The 24,568-nt window shown below is 34.1% G+C and overlaps 1 protein-coding gene across 2 annotated transcripts in view; it reads left to right on the top strand.

Annotated features, from left to right (window-relative positions):
* Positions 1 to 24,354, top strand: part of LOC127702156 (PI-PLC X domain-containing protein 3-like) — a 30,188-nt gene extending 5,834 nt beyond the window's left edge. For both annotated transcript variants that reach the window (XM_052206262.1, XM_052206261.1), the window contains exons 2-3: positions 16,642 to 16,771; positions 23,306 to 24,354. In XM_052206262.1, the coding sequence (XP_052062222.1) occupies positions 16,660 to 16,771; positions 23,306 to 24,147 (954 nt within the window). In that variant the 5' untranslated portion in view covers positions 16,642 to 16,659 and the 3' untranslated portion in view covers positions 24,148 to 24,354. The remainder of the gene's footprint in view (positions 1 to 16,641; positions 16,772 to 23,305) is intronic.
* Positions 24,355 to 24,568: the final 214 nt, after the last annotated feature.

Here is a 24,568-nt window from a genome sequence, read left to right as displayed (position 1 = left end):
GAATTAAAATTAATTTAAATGACAATTTCAAAAGTCGCTTAAATGACAGATTCCTCAACATGAAGAATTTTTACAACCATGAAGAAGTATTATTGTTTAAATCTTAAAGTTCCTGAAAAAAGTATGTGATTTATGATTAATCCAAGTATCAGCATTTTGGTTTTATCTTTTATTTAAAAAGCACTGTTTAATAATTAAAAAAAAAAGAAAAAAACCTCATTACATGTTTGATTGATTTGAGATTGTCTATCTCAATTATCGAACTGCACCAGTACGTATATGAACAAATAGCGGGAAAATTGGCCCAAGTCCTTTTCTTTGAAGGTTCAAATAGTTTTAATCATTTAATGGCAGAAGTTCAAAAAAAAATGTACACTTTATGTTTGGTTTTGCACATTGACACGTGCGTATTGTTACAATATGTTACGTTAAATCATACTCGGGATAAACTGAGAAGAGAAATTGCTTAGACAAGTTAAGAAGGGTTGAAAGGCCTGAACAAACACTCTAAGTGTGATAGCGGGACAAAAATAAGAATATTTAAGCCCTTGACTTGTATAATTATGTGTCACCCTGTCGGATTATCGAACTGTCGGACTATCGAACTGTCGGAATATTTAACTGTCGGAATATTTAACTGTCGGACTATCGAACCGTCGGACTATTGAATAGTCGGACTAAAGAGGCGTCGGACTGTCGGGCGTACCCCCTCACACACATGTTGAATTTCGCCAAATTCTTTATGTGCCGGTGTCCTATTGCTATTCTTCCCCCATACTTTTTTCCGGGCGGTAGAACTGGATCGATCTAGTTCCCCCCGGAAAAATTGGCATGATCCTACTTTTCCCCCTCAGCGTGATGGGAAAGGGGGGACAGGCCAATTTTCCCCCCTAATAGCACGAGAAGCTAATTTTTCCCCCTTGTAAATTATTAACATCGGCGATGTCAGTTAGAAATCCAAAAAAATAATAATAACTTCTTTTGATTAGTTTAGCGGTACCGAACCCTTGGCGTATTAATATACATTTGATATCAGAATACTTATATATATATATACATGAAGCACATTCTTATGTGGTGATTACATTCATTTTCATTCGTGAACCCTTAGTATCATATGACTAGACGAATACAATTAGTTAAACCACTTCAGGTCAGTAAGAAGACATTCCCCTGGACAGACATGTTTATGATGTCTCGTAATACTAGTATGGTAAAATGACTTCATATGAATCATGCAAAGAACCTACTCTATCTCTACCCAATTATGTCATATCGGTACATGTACTAGCTGTACAAGGAAGTACAACTGCCGACTGGTCTTTAACCAGGAGGAATGGCCAGTACACTCTACCAGTTAGATGGCCGCCATTAGGAAAGATAACAACTAAAAGAGAGATGACAAAGAAAAAGAACACATCGAAAGCTGGACAGAGAAAAATACTCGCCGCCTGAAAGCTTTCTTTCAGAAGAAGTCCGATACGGATGAAACATCATCAAACCCAGTGGTTATCGGTATACCCGCTCCAAACAGCATGGGAGACGTGGAGGTACAGGAATTACCAGAAACTACATCAATCGAATGCAGATATCTACCCCATCAGTTGTAGCTGTACAAGATCTACAAAAAGATCCCGCATGCCCTAAACGTGCACAGGGTCGACTCTATCCAGCATAAATGAGACAAATATCCAACGTATTAAACTGACGTGGCAATAAGTAACTAGAGGCCACCGTACGGCTTTCAACAATGAGAAAAGCCCATACCATATAGTCGGCTATAAAATGCCCAGGCAATAAAAATGTGAAACAATTCAAACGAGAAAACTAATGGCCTAATTATTAAAACAAAATAGTTTACGAAAACAAAACGAACCAACAACAACCACTGTACTACAAGCACCTAACATGGGAATGGCGAATACAGAATGTGGCGGGATTAAACATATTCGTGGGCGCTCGACACCCCATCCCCCCAAAAGAATTACAAAAAAGCTCCAACCTAGGACAGCACACAATAGGAAAAAACTGTAAAATATCAATTACAATTTGCTTCACTAAAACTGTAGAGGTACGGGTTACAATATTGTTCATTTTCATTGCGTTACTGTATTATATGTATATCATGTGTAATGTTTGTAAGCCATAGGTCCATATTATGGGAGTATAAGTGTTTTTTTAATAAACAATTAACTTACAAAAAAAGCACCGAAATAGGAGCACACTCATTTACCGAAAGCTATGTCAAAGCCAATTTCAACTAATATGACTATATTCTTCCAGACGGGTTGTTCTTTAATAACGAAATAACTACTAACGAGATATATATATCTATGAAACAATGCTACATTTCATATAAAAAAGGACACCAATCATGCAGAGACAGACATTAAATGCGAAAACATGTATATTTATTATGGTTGTGAAACGACAGTTTGTCAACCGGATATAAGTAGGCTTTTTAATTTTGATGCTTTAATTGCATCATTGAAATACAGGTTTACTACTTATACTAGCCTGTTGTCAGAAAAAAACTAAAATTGCAACGTGAATTGTTTTGGCGATACATATTAAAATTTTCCTTGGCTTATAATGAACCCCAACGAAAACTGTTTGGCATTTGAACGCAAACAAGAATTGCCAGTAAGAAATAGTTAAATAAAAAATTAAAAAAAACAACGATGAGAAACCCGTGCAGAGACAGAAACCCTACGTAATTAGAAGTTGGGATATTGTTTTTTGTTTGTATTTATATAAAGTTATGCCTTTTTCCATCTTGAAAACAACAAAATTGAGAACGGAAATGGGGAATGTGTCAAAGAGACAACCATCCAACAAAGAGCAGAACACAGCACAAGGTTACATGTCTACCAGTCGGTCATTATGTCTACCAAGCTGTGTCTATTGGCAGACTGCTGTGTTACATATTTGTTTTTCGATCGTTTTTGTACATTAATTAGGCTTTTAGTTTTCTCGTTTGAATTGTTTTACATTTGTGACTTTGGGACCTTTTATAGCTGATTATGCGGTATGGGATTTGCTCATTGTTGAAGGACGTACGGTGACCTATGGCTATTAATTTCTGTGTCGATCATTTGATCTCTTCTGGAGAGTTTCTCATTAGCAGTCATACCAAATCTTCTTTTCTATACATACACAGACTGGTGGACATGTAGCAGACTGATGCACATGTAGACACAGCTTGGTAGACATATAGACCGACTGATAGCCATGTCGACAGACTGTTGGACATGTAGACACAGCTTGGTAGACATATAGACCGATTGATGGCCATGTTGACAGACTGTAGGACATGTAGACACAGCTTGGTAGACATATAGACCGACTGATAGCCATGTCGACAGACTGTTGGACATGTAGACACAGCTTGGTAGACATATAGACCGACTGATAGCCGTGTCGACAGACTGTTGGACATGTACACACAGATTGTTAGACATATAGCACGACTGATAGCCATGTCGACAGACTGTTGGACATGTAGACACAGCTTGGTAGACATATAGACCGATTGATATCCATGTCGACAGACTGTTGGACATGAAGGCAGACTGGTGGACACATACACAGAATGGTAAACATGTTAATAGACTATAGTTAACACAGAGACAGACTGGTGGACATTTAGACAGAATAGAAGACACAAAGAAGAACTGGTTAATATGTAGTCACACTTTTGAATATGTAGACACAGACTAGTCGAGTGGACACATAGACAGAATGGTGAAAATGTAGACGGACTAGTGGACATAGTCAGACTTGTAAACATGTAGATAGACAGGTGAACATGAAGACAGACTTGTTGACACATAGACGGACCGATGAGAATGTAGACAGACTTGTGTAAATGTAAATGGGCAAAAAATTTGTCAACATAAAAATCTATGTCTAACACTGATTTTAATTTTTAGACATACAGTCAAACCTGCTTAAGAGACCACCTGTATTAAGCAAACAACTGTGTTAAAAGACCACCGATTTTAGATCCCTCTGTATAGTACATTTCATAAATATCGAACCTTTATTAAGAGACCACTTTTTTGCTATCCCATAAGTGGTCTCTTAAAACAGGTTTGACTGTATATAGTGAAATCTATACTGTGGGGGAAAGATTTGCATGGGGGAAAAGTGACTATATGTATACGTATTGCCAATTTTTCGCTGGGGGAAGAATGGCAATGATACAACATTTCCCCGGGGGTAAAATTGGATCATGATAGTTTTCCCCGGGGGGGGGGGGGGGGGGGGGGGGAACTGGCATGGGGAAGAATGTCTATATAACACCGGTCACCGGTAGTTCAGTGGTTGTCGTTGGTTTATGCCTTTCATATTTGTTTTTCTGAATTGTTGTGTTATAAATAAGACCGTTTGTTTGCTAGTTTGAATTGTTTACATTTTACGTGTCGTTGCCTTTCATAGCCGACTTTACGGAATGGGTTTTTCTTATTGTTGAAGGCCGTACGGTTGTCTATAATTGCTTACATCCACTTCATTTGTACTCTATTGCATAATTGTCCCATTGGCAATCATACCAAATCTCCTTAGTTTTATATAATCTGTTAAATTTAAAATTGATATCACAACCTGTATAAACATCGGTCATTTGATAAAGTTATGACGTCATTGCACAAATCAATAAAGCGTACGTCGATTAGAGAAGCTAAAAAGTGGACGTCGATTTGAGAACAACAAAAAAGACGTCGATTAGTGGGGTATAAAATTGGCCGTCGATTTGGCATGTTATTTTAATGTCGTCGGATTTGGACGTCGATTTGAGGAACGGCCGTCGATTAGAGACCGATGAGTCTTACATATATATGCAAATAGTTTATATGACAATACCATTTGGGTTTTTTTTAAGGTTTTTTTTTTGCTATTATCAAAAGAGTTATTTTGTGTGATGCTACGTTTCGATATTTGGTGTCATGATATATAGTGCGACTGCAGTTTTTCTTATATTTGTTAAGCATCTTACGCCGAATACATTGTAACGTACATAAACATATAATCCCGTTGGCACTTTATATGTATGAAATAACTTGTTTGGGATTTTGATTGCGCGACCGTAAACGTATTATACGAGCGAACTACATTTGCGCGAAATTCAAAATGACAAGCATTTCGTTTGCGCGAAGAAATTGTATTAATACGCTTGCGCGAATCTACCTGTAATTCACCTGAGTTTTCACCTGAGTTTTTATTGTGAGAATAACCTGAATTTTATGGATTTTTATGATTTTTTTTTTTTTTAGGAAAATGAGATAACATGTTGGTGGTTGTCTATCCTATTTGTTAAGAACATAGTTTGCATACCACATTTTCAATTCTTATATTTAAGAAATAATTTGTGGCAGCCGTATAGATTTGTTTTCATTTTACAATGGTTTGGGCATTTATATTGGATTATTTCCGAGCGATAGCGATGGGTATAATACATGTGGTAATAGCTGTAAAAAGACTGGACCATTGTTGGTACGATTTGTTACTTCATTAGACACAATCGTCCACACTGAAATTTCAACTCACTAGTTACGTAAATTTCTTTTATGTAGTCGCCAAATTTATTTCATTTTTTATTATCAGGAACATCTGACATTATATCGTCAGCAAAACCGTCCTCAACTTCCTCCGCTGGAAGAAATGGCAATCAGAAAATGGGGGCATTAAGTGTTAACCTTGTCCGTCCGTACACGTGTACGTCCAATCAGTTAGTTTCCCTTCTCTCTAAATTTTGCCCCAACCAAATGTTATGACACGTATACACAATGCTTATTACCATAATACACAGATCATGTGCTACTTTGGATGGCGTTTCTTTTATCGACTTTGAGTAATGACCCTTTAAAATGCTCTATATATATATGCAAGCGGGCCATTATTTGTGTCCCATGGACACATTCTCTATTTAATTCATTTGGTTAGATTCAGTAGTTTACAGAAGGTCTGAGTAAAATCAGACATTTAAGATATCTACGTCGAAATAAAACAGTTGGATTTGTAGGCAATGTGGTTAGTCCTCCAGAATGTAAGGTTAATAGATGTGAAGTACCTTGAAAAGGGCGTAGAAGACGAACAAAAAGTCGTAGACAGCAACGTGCGCCAAAGAATCTAGGTGAGACAGAGGTTGACACGACGACAGCTGTATGGGCAAAATGAAAGACTTGCAGGAGTTCAACAAAGAAGACCCCAAATGTTTATAAAATAGTCCTCAAAGTAGAGTAGGAAGCTGATATGTTATGGTAGCTTTCGTTGCTCTTTTCTTGAAAATGACATCATGAAATGAGATTTGTCCTCAGATTGGTACTTATGTTAGATAACAGTATACATAAATTTTACCAGCCCCTTTTCTTTCCTTTCTTACAAATTAAGCCTACTGTTTGTGTCATATATGTGTATATGTATGTTATCAGTATTTTGTATAGATTTGATATCCAAAAGTTGAAAGGTTAAAGCTAGAATGTATTTTTGACGTATAAGCCTACATGTTTTTGCTAAAAGTGGTGTAAAGGTGTCACACATTTCCTCAAAACTTGGTCAAAAGTTGAAATTTCAATCCCTTGGAGTGATACCTTTTCTCAAACTGTTGACATATATCCTTCAAGAGATCAAATAAAAATCATTTGACTTTCGTCTCATTTTTTTGTAAAGTTGCGTCAAAAAGATCGTGTGAAAAAAAAATTTTGTAAACATTTGGCCCCGCTTCATGTTTGTGCCTCTCCCAAATCAGGGGCCTCTTCAATGAATTAGTACACATTTTCTTTTAGGGGCCAGATGTAGCCCGCCACCGGGTTCGAAATTTTCTCCCTGTGTTGAAACATATACATTTTGTACTACAAAAAATTCTGGATCTAAGGAAAATACGGACTGTCAAAAAGAAAATAACCCATAAAACGAGTGAAAAATAATCTTGATGTTCATATAAACAAACTTTGAAGGCTTTCTAAAAAAGATTGTTTTTGCACAATTACTTTCATATTTGAAAAAAATCCTCCGTGGCCTAAATGCAGGATCTAATTTCCTTCCGGTGCATCTGAGATCATCCCAGTTTTTAAATGGGTTTCGTGTTGCTAAGTTTTTTGTTTTCTATGCTGTGATATGTTGGCTGCTGTATGTCTTCTCGTCGGTTTTCGTTTTTCGCCATGGCTGTGTCGGTTTGTTTTCGACCTTTGAATTTGATTGTTCCTTTGGTATCGTTTGCCTCTCTTTTTAAATATAAACCCTCCTTGTAGAAGTACAGACAAGTACTGTACTTGGAGTAATTTTTGCGTAGTTAATCATTTGTTTAGTTAAAATTAATGAACAATGACAAAATATTTTTGCAGTAGCAAAGTTATGAAAGTTAATCAGATCTGCATATCTAGATTAAATTATAGATTCGTTTCGTCTAGCAAATAATTATAACCCCTTATTAAAGTTCACATATGAAATCTCAAACGATAAAATGTCGTTCTTAGATGTTGATGTAATCAAAGGTCAAAGATTTACAACACATGGCATGCTTGACCTTGACTACATTTTAAAGAAACCAATTCTTATCTGTTTCTGCACAGATATAGCTGTCACTCACAGCATGTATTCAGAGGATTTATTAAAGGTGAAGCAATACGGCAAATAAGAAACACAAGTGACCATAACAAATTAATAAACAATCTAACTAATTTCAAAGTGAAATTATTAGATAGGGGTTATGATAACGTGTAAAGTAGATGATAGTATTACCATAGATGTGGGTTTATACATCTATGGTATTACTGATGCTTTATCAATTGACAGTACTGAATTACTACAACAAAACAAATCAAAAGAAAAACAAAATATTCCATTAGTTTTAATAACTAAATATAATCCATATATACGTAAAATAAAGAAACGTATTATGAAACACGGGCATTTATTACAGTTAGACGAAGATTGTGTACAAATATTCAATACAGCACCAATTGTTGCGTATAGCAAACACAAGAGTTAGTTGCTTAGTAGATCAAAGTTAAAGACTTTAACATAAAATTGACAGTTTGACCCCTGATGATGGCAGATCTGTCATAATAACTAGATCTATGAAGAAGAATTAAAATATAAATATATCAATATATACATGAATGACTTTCATATTTGATTATATTCAAATAATGCATCTTAAAATGACCATCCCAAGCTTAACTGGCGAAACACTAAATAAAAGTAGTGTCGGGTCCTATCATGCAATATGGGATGCGTGGTTGCATGGGTGTTTTATTATAACAAAACATACACAAACTTTTTCACTTATGTGATATATTAATTTTTCCCCATGTTTCTGGATTCTGTCCGGCTAAAAACTTCAAAATTGTGTAATATAGAATTATGACCTCTTGCTCTCGCTCTAAAGCTGAAATTCTGTTTTATTGCTTGTGCCGATTTTCAAGGAAATAGTTAATTCATTCTGTTCTGGTTTTTTTTGTGTTCTTTATTTGTCTATGGATGTTACAGAGAGCTCTGAATATTTCCAAAAACTATAGAATTATGTATGATAAAACGTAGATTTTGGTATCACTTCAAAATAGAAAGTAAGTTTCCTGGGTGCAATTTTTCTAGAATTAATTTAAGGAATAGCCCGTTAAGACTCTTTTCTATATTTCTTGTTCAAATTAAGAACTTGGCGTCGGCAGCTGAAGAGTAGTCCCCAAAATGTTCCTGTAAATGTCTTATTAAGAGCAGTACTATAGCCAGTGAATATTTTTAAAAACTTTAAAAAAATGTTTTATCAAATTATGAACTTAGTCCCACTTTAAAGCTGAAATCAAATTCTCCTGCTGCATGTACGTACTTTTTTGTCACTGGCATATCTGTTCGTGTTTCGGCCTTAGCCAAAAGTTCAAGGATTATTTGGACAATGTCTTCAACAGTCTTGATAATTTTATTATCAGGTTTTGAAAATTTTATTTAAGAATTGAATGCTTCTTTGTGTAAATTCAAAGGGTTGACCGAATTACATTTTGTATGAAGCGCGGTCAACGCTAATACATGTACAACCCTATGAAATTACTTAAAGAAGCATTCAATACTATACTTAGACCTATTGATCTGAACATTTACTAAATGATACTGCAGGTACTTAACCCTTACTATGCCGTAAAGCCTATATTTAGGCTTTCTGTACTCCTTTCAAATGCCAACGGTCTTTATTTAGGCTTAGCAACGGTTGCCTATGTCGTCTGTTTTGTAACAATACACGTTACGTCACAGATGGGTAAGGACAATACATTGAGGCTCGACACGGGGTTTCAATGCAGGAAGATTTCTGTTTATTGCAAGGGACAGACTTGCCATTGCTGTCGTCATATGTTTTTGACGTAATGCTAAAATATGACGTCATAACTGTAGACAGCATCGTAAACTGTAGACAACATCGTAAAATAATGGCCGTCTCATGAAAAATGTGACAGAAGCAAACAGGACAACTATTCATAACTATTCAAGTAATGTAGAGGAGGGGTTTAATAATAAAAAAAGATACAATGTATTCTTACTTTGATTAAATGAAGACTCGTGTGGTTTTCAAAACTATAGCCTAATAAAAAGTGAGGTCACGGAGATATTTATCAAGCTGCAGGTTTTGCAATTTTTTTTTTAAATAATCGGAATAATACAATAAAACAAATAACTACAATTATCTTCAGTTAGATGAAAAGTCTTTTAAATGAATTGCATTCCTCATTTAAAATACATTATTTCATTAAAGATCTAGACCGATTGTTTTCTAATATTTTACAATCCGAGATGGCGGAAGATACCAGATATCTACTTTTGAATTTTATATCTTCAAATTTAACACCCTCCAAACACATTGATACACGTATTTTTCAATCAAAGAATTTTTAAAATGGGTCTCTAAATATTTGGCGAGTTATTTATTGACAGGATGAGAGAAATCCTGAAAGTCCGCAATCGCAGTCCATCAAACTGTTTTATCATGGTGATTCATGTTAACTGTATGATATATGTTCAATAGAATTATTCTACCACGGTTTAAATTAAATGTTGTACATGTCGTGTATTCGAAATAATTTACTTCAATTTCTGCCGGGTCAATCTTACTTTCAAAATGTTCATACTGTGAATCCGATGACCAACTGTTGAAACTCTAACTAACTTTTAAGAGATCACAGATTTGCATAAAATAATCGTTCTTTCTGAATGTACACAAGAGATAAAAATTAGAAGATGTGGTATGACTATCAATTACCAATAAATGCAACAACTCCCCACAAGAAACCAAATGACGTAGAAGTAAGCAACTAAAGGTCACCGTTTGGCCTTCAATAATGAGTATAACCCATACCGTGAAATGACAAATGCAAACAATTCAAACAAGAAAACTTACGGTCTAATTTATGTACAAAAAAATTAACAAAAAACAAATATGTTAAACAGCAACAAACGACAACCACTGAATTACAGGCTCCTGACTTGGGACAGGCACATACATACAGAGTGTGGCGGGGTTAAACATGTTAGCGGGATTTTATAAATCTGTCTCCCGTGTCACTTGAAAAGAGATCGATACCAAGCACAAAAACGACTATCAAAAACACAAAAGGTATAGACATGAGAGTACTCGCACGCCGGTACAGAAAGCTAATTCATTAATAGGTTGAATTGACATACTCAATAAATGTTCGATTTTCAATATTTAAGTTTAAATGGTATACTTTTACTAGGTTAAATTTGAAAACATTTCAAATCATAAATATCATAAATGTATCGCTTAAAATTACTACGGAACCCCTCAAATACGTAGGACTCGCATTTCATCTGCTGCGCTTCGGATCAAAATCTTAAAAACCCCAAAATACTTGATGTTCTGTGCACACCTCCATCTTTGCCCCTCTCCGTGACGTTCCTTCATTGTGGACGTCATAGGCGGTACAGTTGTTTTTTGTATACCCAAAATATGCCGTGGCAAAGTATCATATCCAGAAATCAACGCCACTTTGCTTATTTGAATATTATACTAAAGAAATCGGATACGGGTCACGGAAATTATATTGAAATGATAGGGAATTTAGAAAAAATGTCTGTTTTAACTTTGATTAAAGTGATAGACAGGTTGCCTGGGCAGAAAATAAATATACACAACTATATACACCATTTAAACGAAATATAATGACTGGCGTTGCAAAAATCAAGGTTCCTGAGCTATTTTAAAAATCGAAGCGAGAGGCTTTTAACATTGCAGTATAAAATACAGGCTAAAATGGCTGAAACGTCAAATTTGCAAACTTCGTGTTGAAAATTGGCTAACAAGGTCATTAGAAATACAGGTTGCCGGGGTGAAACTTGAAACTTGAATGTCCAAAGAATAAGCAAGTCCAAACCTTGTATGTGTAGTCGTTGAACTCTAGGTTCCCACGTAAAGTTAAAATGCCTCTATTTCAAGAAGAATAAACTCACGAAAACACGAAAAATTCACTAAATTCGCGTTCATTGTTTTGATTTTGACCGCCTGACAACTTCACGGAAATATCAGAGTGATTATAAACAAGGACTCTATGACGGGCAACTTATAATATCCGTGTTTTAAAGATTTTAATGATATCAAGCCAGTCCAGTTCAAACTATTATCACATGGTACAATTCTCATTTACATATTATGAATATTAATTAGCAAAAGTACTACTAATTTCTGGCTATGTTGAATCAGTGTGGCAGTGAAAGGGTTAAGGGCATACGTTACAGTTACAGGGGAGGTAATGACGTTGCTACCGTAAAATGTTATTTTCGCGACGTCAAACTGTGACATATCGGGAAAAGATGCATTTTTCGACTGATTTTTATCATTCAAACGGATTTAACTTTTAAACGAGTTCATGGACCCCTCTTTTTTAAAAGGACATTCGGTTGGATTACGTATTAAGATTATTTGTACCAAATTTCATGAAAAAGTCAATGATGCCATTTTTTTAAATTTGATAAATATACAGCAAAAAATGACGTTTTTTTCTACATTCATGAACCTTTGGTATATGTACAAAATGGCCCGTTTCTGTTATTCATTATTTTTGTTGTTTTAATAGTATTGCAGTTTGAAAATTTCGTAATTCACATGGCTTCAGAAGGGGTCATAAACCTTATTTTCCAAGTTTGAAATATTAAATACTTATAATCACATTTTTCTATTGTAGTTAATTTGAGAATATTAAATATTCATCTTTTAAAACAACATGCACATTTAGGTGCACATTTTCGCTGGGTTAGTCATTTTCTCACCCAGCGTTAAACTCGTGAGACAAACGTTGCCTCGGTTGTCTTGTGGAGGCGTCTTCACCTCGAGTGTCAGATGTCGTGGGTTCTGACCCCGGCCGGGTCAAACCAAAGACTTTAAAATTGGTATTTGCTGATTTTCCGTATCACGTGACATTAAGGGTCAAGATCAAAGACTAGTTGGGTCGGAATCAGAATATATAGTGTCCAGTTAGGGTGATATGTCAGCACATTGAAAATAGTGACACAAACAACCCATGCATTAACACGATGTCCAGTAGTCAGCACTTCTGTGTAAACATGAATTATCATTGATATGGTCAAATTAATAAATAAACTGTTGAGTAAAACTTTGAATTGTTTGACAAACTACGAATTTTATATTCAGGAATAGATAACCTGATCTGTATTTGGCAAAACGTTCCGGAATCTTGGGCCTTTTATAATCTAATGACTTTTTTAATCGACCGTTTGTACACGAAACACACATACTAAATTACAAGCATGATATCTTTGACTATGATGCATTTTTTTCCTTTGATATTCAATATTCGTTTTTTTTCTTTTCTTTGACGTATGAATATCTGATTAAAAAAATAACCATTTTTATTTATTTAAGTATGTTTAAAGTCATTATAGTACTGCAAATAAAGAGGAGATATGATTGATTGAATGTTGTTTTCTGACTGTCCAGTGACAAATACTTCATGAATGTTTATGACGGAAAGTAATGTAGAGAACAATTTTCAGACAAGAAATACGAAGTTGCACGCGTTGTCGTTGAAAAAGAGCAGCGGGAAGGCGGGGGACAATTACAAATCATAAGTCCAATAAATACAAACAAATCCATGCACTCTGTGTTTTTGTTAGATGTATTTCTATTTGTATCCATCTGATGAGTTAAGCCTTTTTAAACTGATTTTTATAGTTCGTTCTTATGTTGTACTGTTACTCCACTGTTCCAGGTTAGGGGGGTGTTGGGATCCCGCTAACATGTTCAACACCGCCACATTCTGTATGTATGTGCCTGTCCCAAGTCAGGAGCCTGTTATCCAGTGGTTGTCGTTTGTTACTGTGTTACATATTTGTTTTTCGTTCATTTTTTGTACATCAACTATGCCGTTAGTTTTCTCGTTTGAATTGTTTTACATTTGTCATTTTGGGGACTTTTATAGCTGACTATGCGGTATGGGCTTTACTCATAGTTGAAGGCCGTACGGTGACTTATAGTTGTTAATTTATTTATGTGTCATTTGGTCACTTGTCAAGAGTTGTCTCATTAGCAATCATACCACATCTTCTTTTTTATAAACATCATGGTAAAAAAATTACACAATATGAATTCGCAATAGTGTTGGATAGTTTTGTTGCATCTTTATTACTGTTACAGTTTCACAATTTTAAAAATAATTAAAATTATCACATGGTGTCGTCTTATGTCGTATGATACAATGTATGTTATTATTTACTGTTCTGTAGTTCTGTAATTTATTTTCGCCATCCGTAATGATTGCCTAAAATGTTAACTTGGCATGCCATACATGAAAGAAATGCGGACGTGAAAGAAAGGACTTTTCACAAAAGCGTCAACGGAGATTAATAGATTCCAGGGCCACGATTTCGTCATTTATAAAACAAAATACGTGTTTCTGAAGGGTAAAGTTGTACTAACATTTAATGTTGACACCATTCATTGCCATTATCAATCTGTTGAGTATAGAATTTATAGTCAAAACTTGTTTTTGTTTAGAATACACCATTCCATGGATAACATGTTTAACAAATGTGTGCAGTTTTTACGCTACAAAGACATATGTATGCTTCGACATGCCAATCAACGTCTGTGTCACAGTGTTCCAAATATTGAAATTTAGTCATGTTTGAGCATGAACCAGTTATTTAATAACTTTGGTTTCAGTTAGTGATTTACATTCCCAAAATTTCTCTGCAGTTTGTCACAGTTCCTTCTGATTTGTGTCAAACCCCGACAATCTGCTATAATCTCACTTTAAATTCATACAATAATAAATCGAGAATATTCTGTGTTCCTTTCTCGTAGATGTAAAATTTGTCATAAAAAACTAGCCATTTTAGCACGAAAAAAAGTCTTTTTGTCGAATCCAGTGAATACCGGAAATCATCTCCGGTCCGCAGTTCGTTTAAATATTTCGATGATTCAATGAAAACTGACGATTTTTTTTCACCTTTTTTTAATTTTTAACTATGAGCGTACCTACGGCCCACTAAGATATTTGAACTGCATCAACATTTATATTCAAGGAATGTTAGGTTTAAATATTATCGTGGGCCGTAGATACGCTCATAGTTTAAAATGCAGAAAAAGATTTAGAAACTGCCATTTATCTGCCGTTTTCGCGAATCTTGAGGTGTTTACAGCAACAAAGCATGAATAATATCAGCTGAAAGTTGACAAATCTATTGATGTTTACAAAAATATAGGTTTTAAACTTTAAAAATATAGTACTATAATTTATGGCATATCACTTTTAATTTGAATCGAAATCGGGGGCCGTTCTCTGATGCTTATCGTTCCTTGTCCTTTTAGTTATTTCTAAACAAAATATTTCATAAATTTATAGGATACTTATATAAAAGAGAACTTATAAATAATTTAACAAAAAACATCTTGTGTTTATCTGTTTATCTTTTAAAACAAAAAAGTTATGCACATCTGTTGGGAGGAAGAATACGTCCACAAATCCGAATTTTGAGCAAATATCTGAAATTTTGACCTCATTTTACTCAAAAAGTAGCACATAAAGGTATATTTTTCATTACATATTTGATTTAAGCAGGTAAAAAATAGCCTATATATCTTAAAGGGAAAAATTCTCACCGTCAGAAATAAACTGTTGGATATGCCCTTAATTGCCACGGCAGGGACGTACATGTGAATATTTGTTAGCGAAAAGGCTCTGCTGGGTACATAATTAATACATCACCCGAGACAAAGAAAATTATTGTTCATGTATGCCGCGTTTCCAATTCCACTTGTTTTAAAATTACCCGATGCCAGTGTGATAAAATCCACTAATATACCAGGCAAAACATATGAATATATAAAATGTAATAATATTAAAAAATGATTTGTTTTTCAATAAACTCGGACTTAATCATTAAAAAAGTTTATTTTGTTTTCAAATGATCGCATTATACATTTCATTTCTATAAGTACTGAAAAAAAGGGCGGAGACTTTAGTGATGATAATTGACTAGATTCGTTAAACACGCCTTCCAACAGTAAGATATACAGTCTATTCAAAATAAATTATACAGCCTATGCTACTTTCGAGTTTTGACCCTTTAATGATGTGTTTGAAATAGTACAGCATATGCTACAATTTAAAAATATAGCATAGTCAATGTTTGTGATATAGCATATGCGATAAAAATGCAGCATAACCAGACAAATATATATTGACCCTTTTGGGACGTCAAATATAGCTTATGCTACAAAGCAGCATAAGCTATATTTTATAGCTTATGCACCTCTTTTTACTTTTGACCCTTTCCGTACGCCATAATACAATCCCAAGATATTGTCATCGAATCCCATAGTCACAATAAAGCATAACAATAATATTCAAAGTCGGTGACATACGTAGCAAGACAACATAATCTCTTTAGTGTTTTTAGCAACCTCAATTACATTATGTCAAGTATTTCTTACATAAACAGTAGAAAATAAATGAAAGAGATGGGTTCTGAAAATATGGTCGACAAGGATGAAAGTCGAGAGATTTCCACTGCCACTATTTCAAAAAGACAATACACTGCCTTAAATACCAATGATAAAAAAAGTAAAATAACAAAAATACCTAACTCCAAGGAAAATTCAAAATGGAAAGTCCCTTATCAAATGGCAAAATTAAAAGCTCAAACACATCAAACGAATGGAATACAACTGTCATATTCCTGACTTGGTAAAGGCATTTCCTGTCAACATATGAACTTTGGAGGCAGCCAACATCTATTTGTTTCAGTATAATTCAAAGTATTGTTTTTATCAAAAAATACCTCAATAGCCTTCGAAGTAGGTAACAAATAGATCTTTAAACAATAAAATGACAGTATAAGGAATAATGATTGCCCGATTGCAATATGTTTAATATCCAGCAGCCAATATTACAAGAATATCCATTTCGTTTTATTCAAATATTTACAATTAACAAAAACAAATAAAATATACAATAGACATCGTATTGATCTTACATAAAGAGTTGATGCAAATGTTCATGCAAAGGCAAAGAACATTATTCTTTCCCAAAACGCTCATTACCCAATCGGATATTTGTTGCGCATTTTGAAATAAAATATAATTGCGTTTGTTTATGATATTCTATATAAAATATACAGGTATCCAGCAATGACAAAATGACCAGTGACGTTACGGAGCAGGCTATGGAGGATCAGCTTGAAAGATGGATGGAATACCTCCCATCTGATGTTATTAGTCAAACTCAACTTAAAGATCTTCTTATTCCTGGTAAATACATTAGAAGAGTGTGTAAAAAGTATAAAGTTATAGTATGCTATGTCATCTTTATGTTTATAAATGCTCATGATGTTCATAAATTCTTATGTTTTCTACTCTCGTTTCAGACATGTAGGCACCTTTTGGTCACACTGCTCCTCAAGTATTTACATCCTTGACTTTTTTTTTAAAGTTTGGTTTTTTAACATTCCTGGTGAAGGTTTATCCATGCAGATAAGCGCTTCGAATACATTTGAACGTGTAAAGTGTTATTTTTAATTATTAAGTGTTCTCATATCTACCATACCTTTTAAGCGTACGCCATTTTGGGGGCATTTATTATTTCTGTATTCTCATTTTGTTCGATGTAACCTTTTTATTACGGAAGTTGTTAAACAAGCGGCATGTCGTCGAAGTTACTATACATACACTATTGTTTGAATTAAGATATACAAAACTATTGTTTCAGATAAGGTTTAAGGTTTGGTATACCATTAAAACTTTTAAACCCGCTGCAATTGTTTGCACCTGTCCTAAGTCAGGAATCTGATGTTCAGTAGTTGTCGTTTGTTGATATGATTCATAAGTGTTTCTCGTTTCTCGTTTTTTATATAGATTAGACCGTTGGTTCTCCCGTTTGAATGATTTTACACTAGTCATTTTTGGGGCCCTTTATAGCTTGCTGTTCGGTGTGAGCCAAGGCTCCGTGTTGAGGACCGTACTTTGTCCTATAATGGTTTACTTTTATAAATTTTGACATGGATGGAGAGTTGTCTCATTGGCACTCATACCACATCTTCTTATATCTAAACACAGCGTGCAAACCATTTCTTCAAAACTATAAGTCCCCAAGGGACTAAGAAATCATTATCGAAGGCACTGATAAGTTCAATCTTGAAGGTTCGGTTTCCATAAGATATAAAATTTAGTTTTAATTAGAATTACAAAAGTTAACTGAGCAATAACTGCTGGGTCAGTGAATCAATAATAATATCTGGAACTATATGTCATGTCAGTCCCACATCAGAGGTTAAGCCCTATCTGTTTCTTAATTTGTTTGTGTGTCAAGTCAAATTTTCAAATCACAGTACCAGCCGATCCGTATGAGTAACACGCACAATAAAAAACACAAATGCATACAGTTCAAAATCAATGTTTAATATCAAAGCTATTCTTGCTCAAAGATTTTTTATCTTCCAAACTACACTATCAGAGATTGATGTTTTTACTTCAACTAAATAATGTTTTTGTATATTTATATGAATAAAGGCAAAGTGTCCCCTCATAAACCCTATGTTCAAAAGATTTTCTGAAATATTTTTTGTTTTCGATTTTGACCTCAGACTATCAAAATTTAACCAGCAAATGGACGCAGAACAATGAAAAACACAACTTTGACTATAAAAAACATAGTTTGTCTCGTATTTTCAAATAAGGAGATTTGGTATGGTTGCCACCGAAACAACTATCTATAAGCGTGTATTCATTCCGGATGAAGAAAATTTTTAGGCCGCGAGTCATCAACGCGGAAAGGTAGGCCGAAAAAACGCCATCCGCGGTCGACCGAGGTGTGAAAATTTCCAAGCGGCAAGTCATTATCAAATGGGAAAAACAGGCTGTTGGACGGCCGTCGGTGGTCGACCAGGGGAGAAAATTATCGGGGCGCGAGACAGTTAATCTATCATCCTACGTATTTCTAATTGGCAGTAACTCGCAATCTTTATTCCGTTTACGTTAAATCCTGAGGATAAATTATGTATGAAAACATTATGCAAACGGACAAGGTGATGCAATGAAATATCTCTTCGTTGTGAAATTTTCAATGAATTCATGTTACTGTAGGTAATTAGAGCTAATTTCCTAATGCTTGTAGAGTGCTTGCTTGCTTTGTTTGTATAAACGTTTGCTCAAGCATTGTTATTAAGACTGACATCTGCAAACAATATAAATAGGCGGAGTTAAACCTGTATACATTATATTTAAATTTAATTGGACATTATCCTGGAGGTGAGGAACACCCAATTGTACATGTAAACATTACATGACAAATATTATTAACACTTATATATAGATATATATTTAATAAGCTGGATTTTATAACATTACAAAAATAATCATTTAAATGGGAAATTGATACAACCTGTTTGAATACTTATTTAAAAGGGTTTACACAGGCACTCCTTTGTTGCCTCCTATTGATAAATGTGACTTGGGTTTTGGCCATGTCCACGGCATGATTAAGTTGTTCAGTTCATGGAAGTATTATTTCATTGGGCCAAGATTGTAACCGTTATTTCTTAAAACTTGCGAAGCTATATTTTAGGCATCTTACTTTTGGTGGTTTCATGGAGTATCTATACATTACCAAAAACTTATAGATGATTTAAAGATAATTTCAATGTTTTTCGCTCACCGTTCCGAAGGAACTTTGAGCTTTGGCCATCACTTGGCGTCCGTCGTCGTCGTCCGTCGGCGTCGTCCGTCTGGTGTAAACTATTTCAAACATCTTCTCCTCTGAAACTACTGAACCAATTCCAACCAATAAGCTCAATGATCCTTAGGGTATCTAGAATAATGATTGTGTTTTATTTTCTGTTTCGACAAAAAACATGGCCGCCATGGCTAAAAATAGAACATAGGGGTAAAATGCAGTTTTTGGCTTATATCTCAAAAACTAAAGCAGTTAGAGCAAATCTGACATGGGGTTAAAAGTGTTCATTAGGTAAAGTTTTATCAGCCCTGAAATTTCAGATTAATCTAACAGTCCATTGTTGGGTTACTGCCACTAAATTGGTAATTTTAAGGAAATTTGGCAGTTTTTGGTTATTATCTTGAATAGTATTAATGATAAAGATAAACTGTAAACAGCAAATATGTTCAGCAAAGTAAGATCTACAAATAAGTTTAATATGACCAAAATTGTCAATTGACCCCTTAAAGAGTTATTGCCCTTTAAGGACAATTTTACACAATTTGTTTATCATGTTTTCTAACTTTAAATAATCATCTCCTCTGAAACCACTGAACCAATTCCAACCAAACTTAAGCTGAATGATCCTTAGGTATCTAGAATAAAGTTTGTGTTTTATTTTCTGTTTCGTCAAAAAACATGGCCACCATGGCTTAAAATAGAACATTGGGATAAAATGCAGTTTTTGGCTTATATCTAAAAACCAAAGCAGTTAGAGCAAATCTGACATGGGGTTAAAAGTGTTCATTAGGTAAAGTTTTATCAGCCCTGAAATTTTCAGATGAGTCTAACAGTCCATTGTTGGGTTGCTGCCACTAAATTGGTAATTTTAAGGAAATTTTGCAGTTTTTGGTTATTATCTTGAATAGTATTAATAATAAAGATAAACTGTAAACAGCCAATATGTTCAGCAAAGTAAGATCTACAAATAAGTTTAATGACCAAAATTGTCAATTGACCCCTTAAGGAGTATTGCCCTTTGAGGACAATTTTACACAATTTGTTTATCATGTTTTCTAACTTTAAAAAATCTTCTCCTCTGAAACTACTAAACCAATTCCAACCAAACTTAAGCTGAATGATCCTTAGGGTATCTAGAATAAAGACTGTGTTTTATTTTCTGTTTCGTCAAAAAACATGGCCGCCATGGCTAAAATTAGAACATAGGGGTAAAATGCAGTTTTTGGCTTATATCTCAAACACTTAAGCAATTAGAGCAAATCTGATGAAGGTTAAAATGTTTATTAGGCCAAGTTCTATCAGCCATGAAATTTTCAGATGAATCTAACAGTCCATTGTTGGGTTGCTGCCACTAAATTGGTAATTTTAAGGAATTTTGCAGTTTTTGGTTATCTTGAATATTATTAATGATAAAGATAAACTGTGAACAGCAAAAATGGTCAGCAAAGTAAGATCTACAAATAAGTTAATATGACCCAAATTGTCAAATGTGTCCTTAACGAGTTATTGCCCTTTAAAGACAATTTTTCACAATTTGTTCATCTAGTTTGCTTACTTTAAAAAATCTTCTCCTTTGAAACTGCTGAATCAGTTTCAGCCAAACTTGAGTTTCAGAGTATCTAGTATAAATTTTTTATTTTATTTTCTTGTACGTCAAGAAACATAGCCACTATGGCTAAAATGGAACATAGGGGTAAAACGTATTTCTTTGCTTTTGAAGAAAATATGACAGATACAAAGAACATTTCAATGGAATTTTTAAGCCACTCATAATCATTGATGAAAGATTTAAGCAAAAAATTACAGGTGAGCGATTCAGGCTCTTGAGAGCCTCTTGTTTAATAAATGATGTAAAATAGCTATTAAATGCAAATTTCAGCATAAATACGCCTGAGAACGTTATTAGTGTACGAAACTGCAATACGATACTAAATACAAATTTGTGTAGGATTTTTATATTCAAAAGATCAAAATTATCTCCTTCTCAAAATTGGTTCACAAACAATTATTTATCTAAAATCATTTCTATTATTGGTAAGAATATACAAGCAAGCAAATAATCATTCAGTTTTGACTTTCTATTAACTTAATACATGGTTCAGAACTTGCTGGAGAATTTATTACAAATAATTAGAATGATGATCTATGTAATGTTATAAAATCCAGCTTATCAAATATGTGTGAAACATATTTGTCCTGTAATGTTTACATGTACAGTTGGCGGATTTCCTAACCTCCAATCAAATTTATTAAATATAATGTATACAGGTAAAACTCCGCCTGTTTATATTGTTTGCAGATGTCAATCTAAATTACAATGCTCGAGCAAACGTTTATACAAACAAAGTAAGCAAACCAAAGTCTTATTCTACAAGCATTAGCATTAGCTCTAACTCTAAAACATCTATCTGTACATTACATAGTTATTATCTGACAAGATCGTACTAAAGTGAGTTCAACTTGACGTAGTTGTGGGTCTTCCGTCATCTTGGATTGCAAAGGAGCAGAAAGCGATCAGTCTAGATTTTTCATGATGAAATAAGCAAATTTTAAGCAAGGATTGCAATTCATTTTTAGACTTTTCATTTAAATGAGGAACGTACTGATTTTTTTCAATTCTGAATCTTACTCAAATAATTGAATTTTATAAAGAAATGTCCAGTATTTTTTTCTATTATAGCAAGACACTAGATATGAACGATGTCCCCTCTGTTCTGTCATGTGCATGAGTAGAGGAGGGACGACACTCTGCACAGGGCACACAGATTTGTCTTCTATTATCGATCGATCCTCTATTATGTGTAGAAACATTCTACAAAATATTAATGCTATAGCTCAAAAACTAGGAGAATTTAGCCAGACAAACCATGTATCTATATCCGGACGGACGGACAGATGAACAAACAGACGGACGGACAGGGGTAAATTAATATGCCACTCGACATTTTGTCGCAGGGGCATGAAAAGTACGATGCCCCCGACTTTTCTTTTAATGTTCATAAAAATTTTCATAAAACACATTTTCTCGCAAATTTGTGTTTTCAAATTCTTTTGTCATTTGTGTTTTTTTTTCGTTCACTTAATTATGCTCTTCTCAAGTATAATCTTTGCAAAATGTGTCAATTTCTCATAACCTGCATGTAGCTTCTTCGGTGAACTATTGTGATTACTATTATTTCGGAAATCTCACTATATAAACTGCATATCTGCAATAATGAAAAACTTATATTACTCTTTTTCTGTATACATTCATACTATCTTTAAAAAACGTCGAAATAATCGTAAGTCATCGCGTTGCATGCCGTATTTATTTTAAAAACGTTATTTTTTGACGTTTTTCACTACCAACTTGGTAACAGATTGATTATTAGACAAAAAACGAAGTCGGTGACCATATGATTATTTTATATCATTAAAACGGAAATTTGTGTCTCAACAACATATAGTTTTTAAGAAAAATCTATGTATAAGAAATTAGAGATTTGATAATTTTAAGACAAATTTAAGAAGGTTTTTCGCAGATTTTATGTGATTTCTATACAAAGTTCACCTATTTTGAAAGAATTCAATCAGTAATATTTCAGATAATAAAAGAGATAAATGCATTATTTATTCGATTTTCAGTTATAGTTCAACGAGCCAAGGTTGTATGCAAAATTTTAGCAAAATCTGTGACATAGCCCATTTACTGTTCCTTGACCTTAAAAATTACCAACAATCGCTTTGCTCCACAGCTTTTCACTCATTACCGGCAACAGAGACTTTTTAAATGACCCAACTTGCGCGTGTTTATCGCACACACGTAGTAAAGACTAAAGGCAGAGAAGTAAACATGCAAAGGTCTCCATATTTTTGGGATTCATGTTTCCAATCACTTGATATATTTATTTGACCTTTTTTAACTCTCGGCATATACGTGTAGAATATTTTTACTTTAAGAAGTGTTAAGTTGAAATGCATGTGGTTCCGTAAAGTATATTTAAAAGTGTTTATTGAAAATTACATGACGCAATTTTTGTTATTGAAACAAATAAATAATAACAGTAATCCAGAATAGTCAAAGTTTTTTTTATTTGGTTTCGATTTATTTCTATTGGTTTACATTTCATTGGTAGGTTCACACGATTCTGCAACTTTCGACCTTGACCCAGTAGGTGGAAAAGCAGACGACTTCTCTTCATACATAGAAATGCCGGATGAAAAGATCGAAAGATGGTTTAAAACACAAAACCTTGATTTTACTGAACAATTGAAGATTGGAGTTCGATACTTTGATCTGCGGATTATCAAACACCCTGTGACAGAGGATATTCGTTTTGTCCATGGACTGTTTAGCCGTAAAACTGTCAAAGAGTACCTGAAAGATATTCGGAAATTTCTCGATGAAAATAAGAAAGAAGTAGTCCTCTTAGATTTCAACCATATTTACAATATGGATAAAAATGATCACGTATCACTTTGTACGGAAATAGAAAGCACCTTCAATGGCATGATGTTAAATAGGAAGAAATGTTTGGATAATGATATGCTTCTTAGTAAAATGACACTGTCAAAATTGTGGGAATTAAATGGACGAGTTGTAGTACTGTATGGTAATGTTAAGAAATGTCGAAACCACGAGTATATCTGGTCTCGAAACGAAATAGATATATTATGGCCATATACTCCTAATAAAGAATTAGTTGTGAAAAATCTGCTGTATCAATACAAAGGTCTTTACAAAAATGATGTTTTGGTCGTATGGCATGGAATATTGACTCCGCACAGTGATGATAACTTTTCAGATAGAATGGAACGTTTTAAAAATCTCCACGAATTTGTCACACCAACAACAGAGGTTATTGTGAAATGGATTAAATCCCATTCAGATGTTCCTTTCAATATTTGTTGTGCGGATTTCGTGGAAGAACACGATTTTGTCAAAACAGTTATAAGTGCTAACAATAAACCTCGATAATTTGAAGTATCAGGATTCTTTTGAAAGGTAGTCGTGAATACGCTAGTACTTCGAATTTGAGATCAAAATGACCAGTGACTTTGAGATATTTCCTTTGCTTTTTGTGTGTTTTTTTTTGCTGTGCATGTTCTGATTTTGTGTCATGGATGGATACCCCATATCCTTTGGTTTTCTATTATAAATAAAAAATAAATCGATGGTTTAAAATTGTTATGTTGACATTTCAGGTTCAATAATAGATTCATCTTGGTTTTTGTTACTCGGCATGCGGGGAATTAATTTCTAGTCACACATCATTTTGTGAATCTAAGTTAAAGGATAACTAATCCAGTCTCGGTTCTTCCGATTAACACGAACCACAGTATTTGAATATACTTGGGTCGTACGATGACCTATAGTTACTAACACTAACACCATTTGG

This window comes from Mytilus californianus, unplaced genomic scaffold (genome assembly GCF_021869535.1).
Source record: "Mytilus californianus isolate M0D057914Y unplaced genomic scaffold, xbMytCali1.0.p SCAF_5, whole genome shotgun sequence".
Classification (NCBI taxonomy): Eukaryota; Metazoa; Mollusca; class Bivalvia; order Mytilida; family Mytilidae; genus Mytilus; species Mytilus californianus.
The sequence above is the reverse complement of the archived record's forward strand: the minus strand, read 5'-3'. Positions and strand labels throughout refer to the sequence as shown.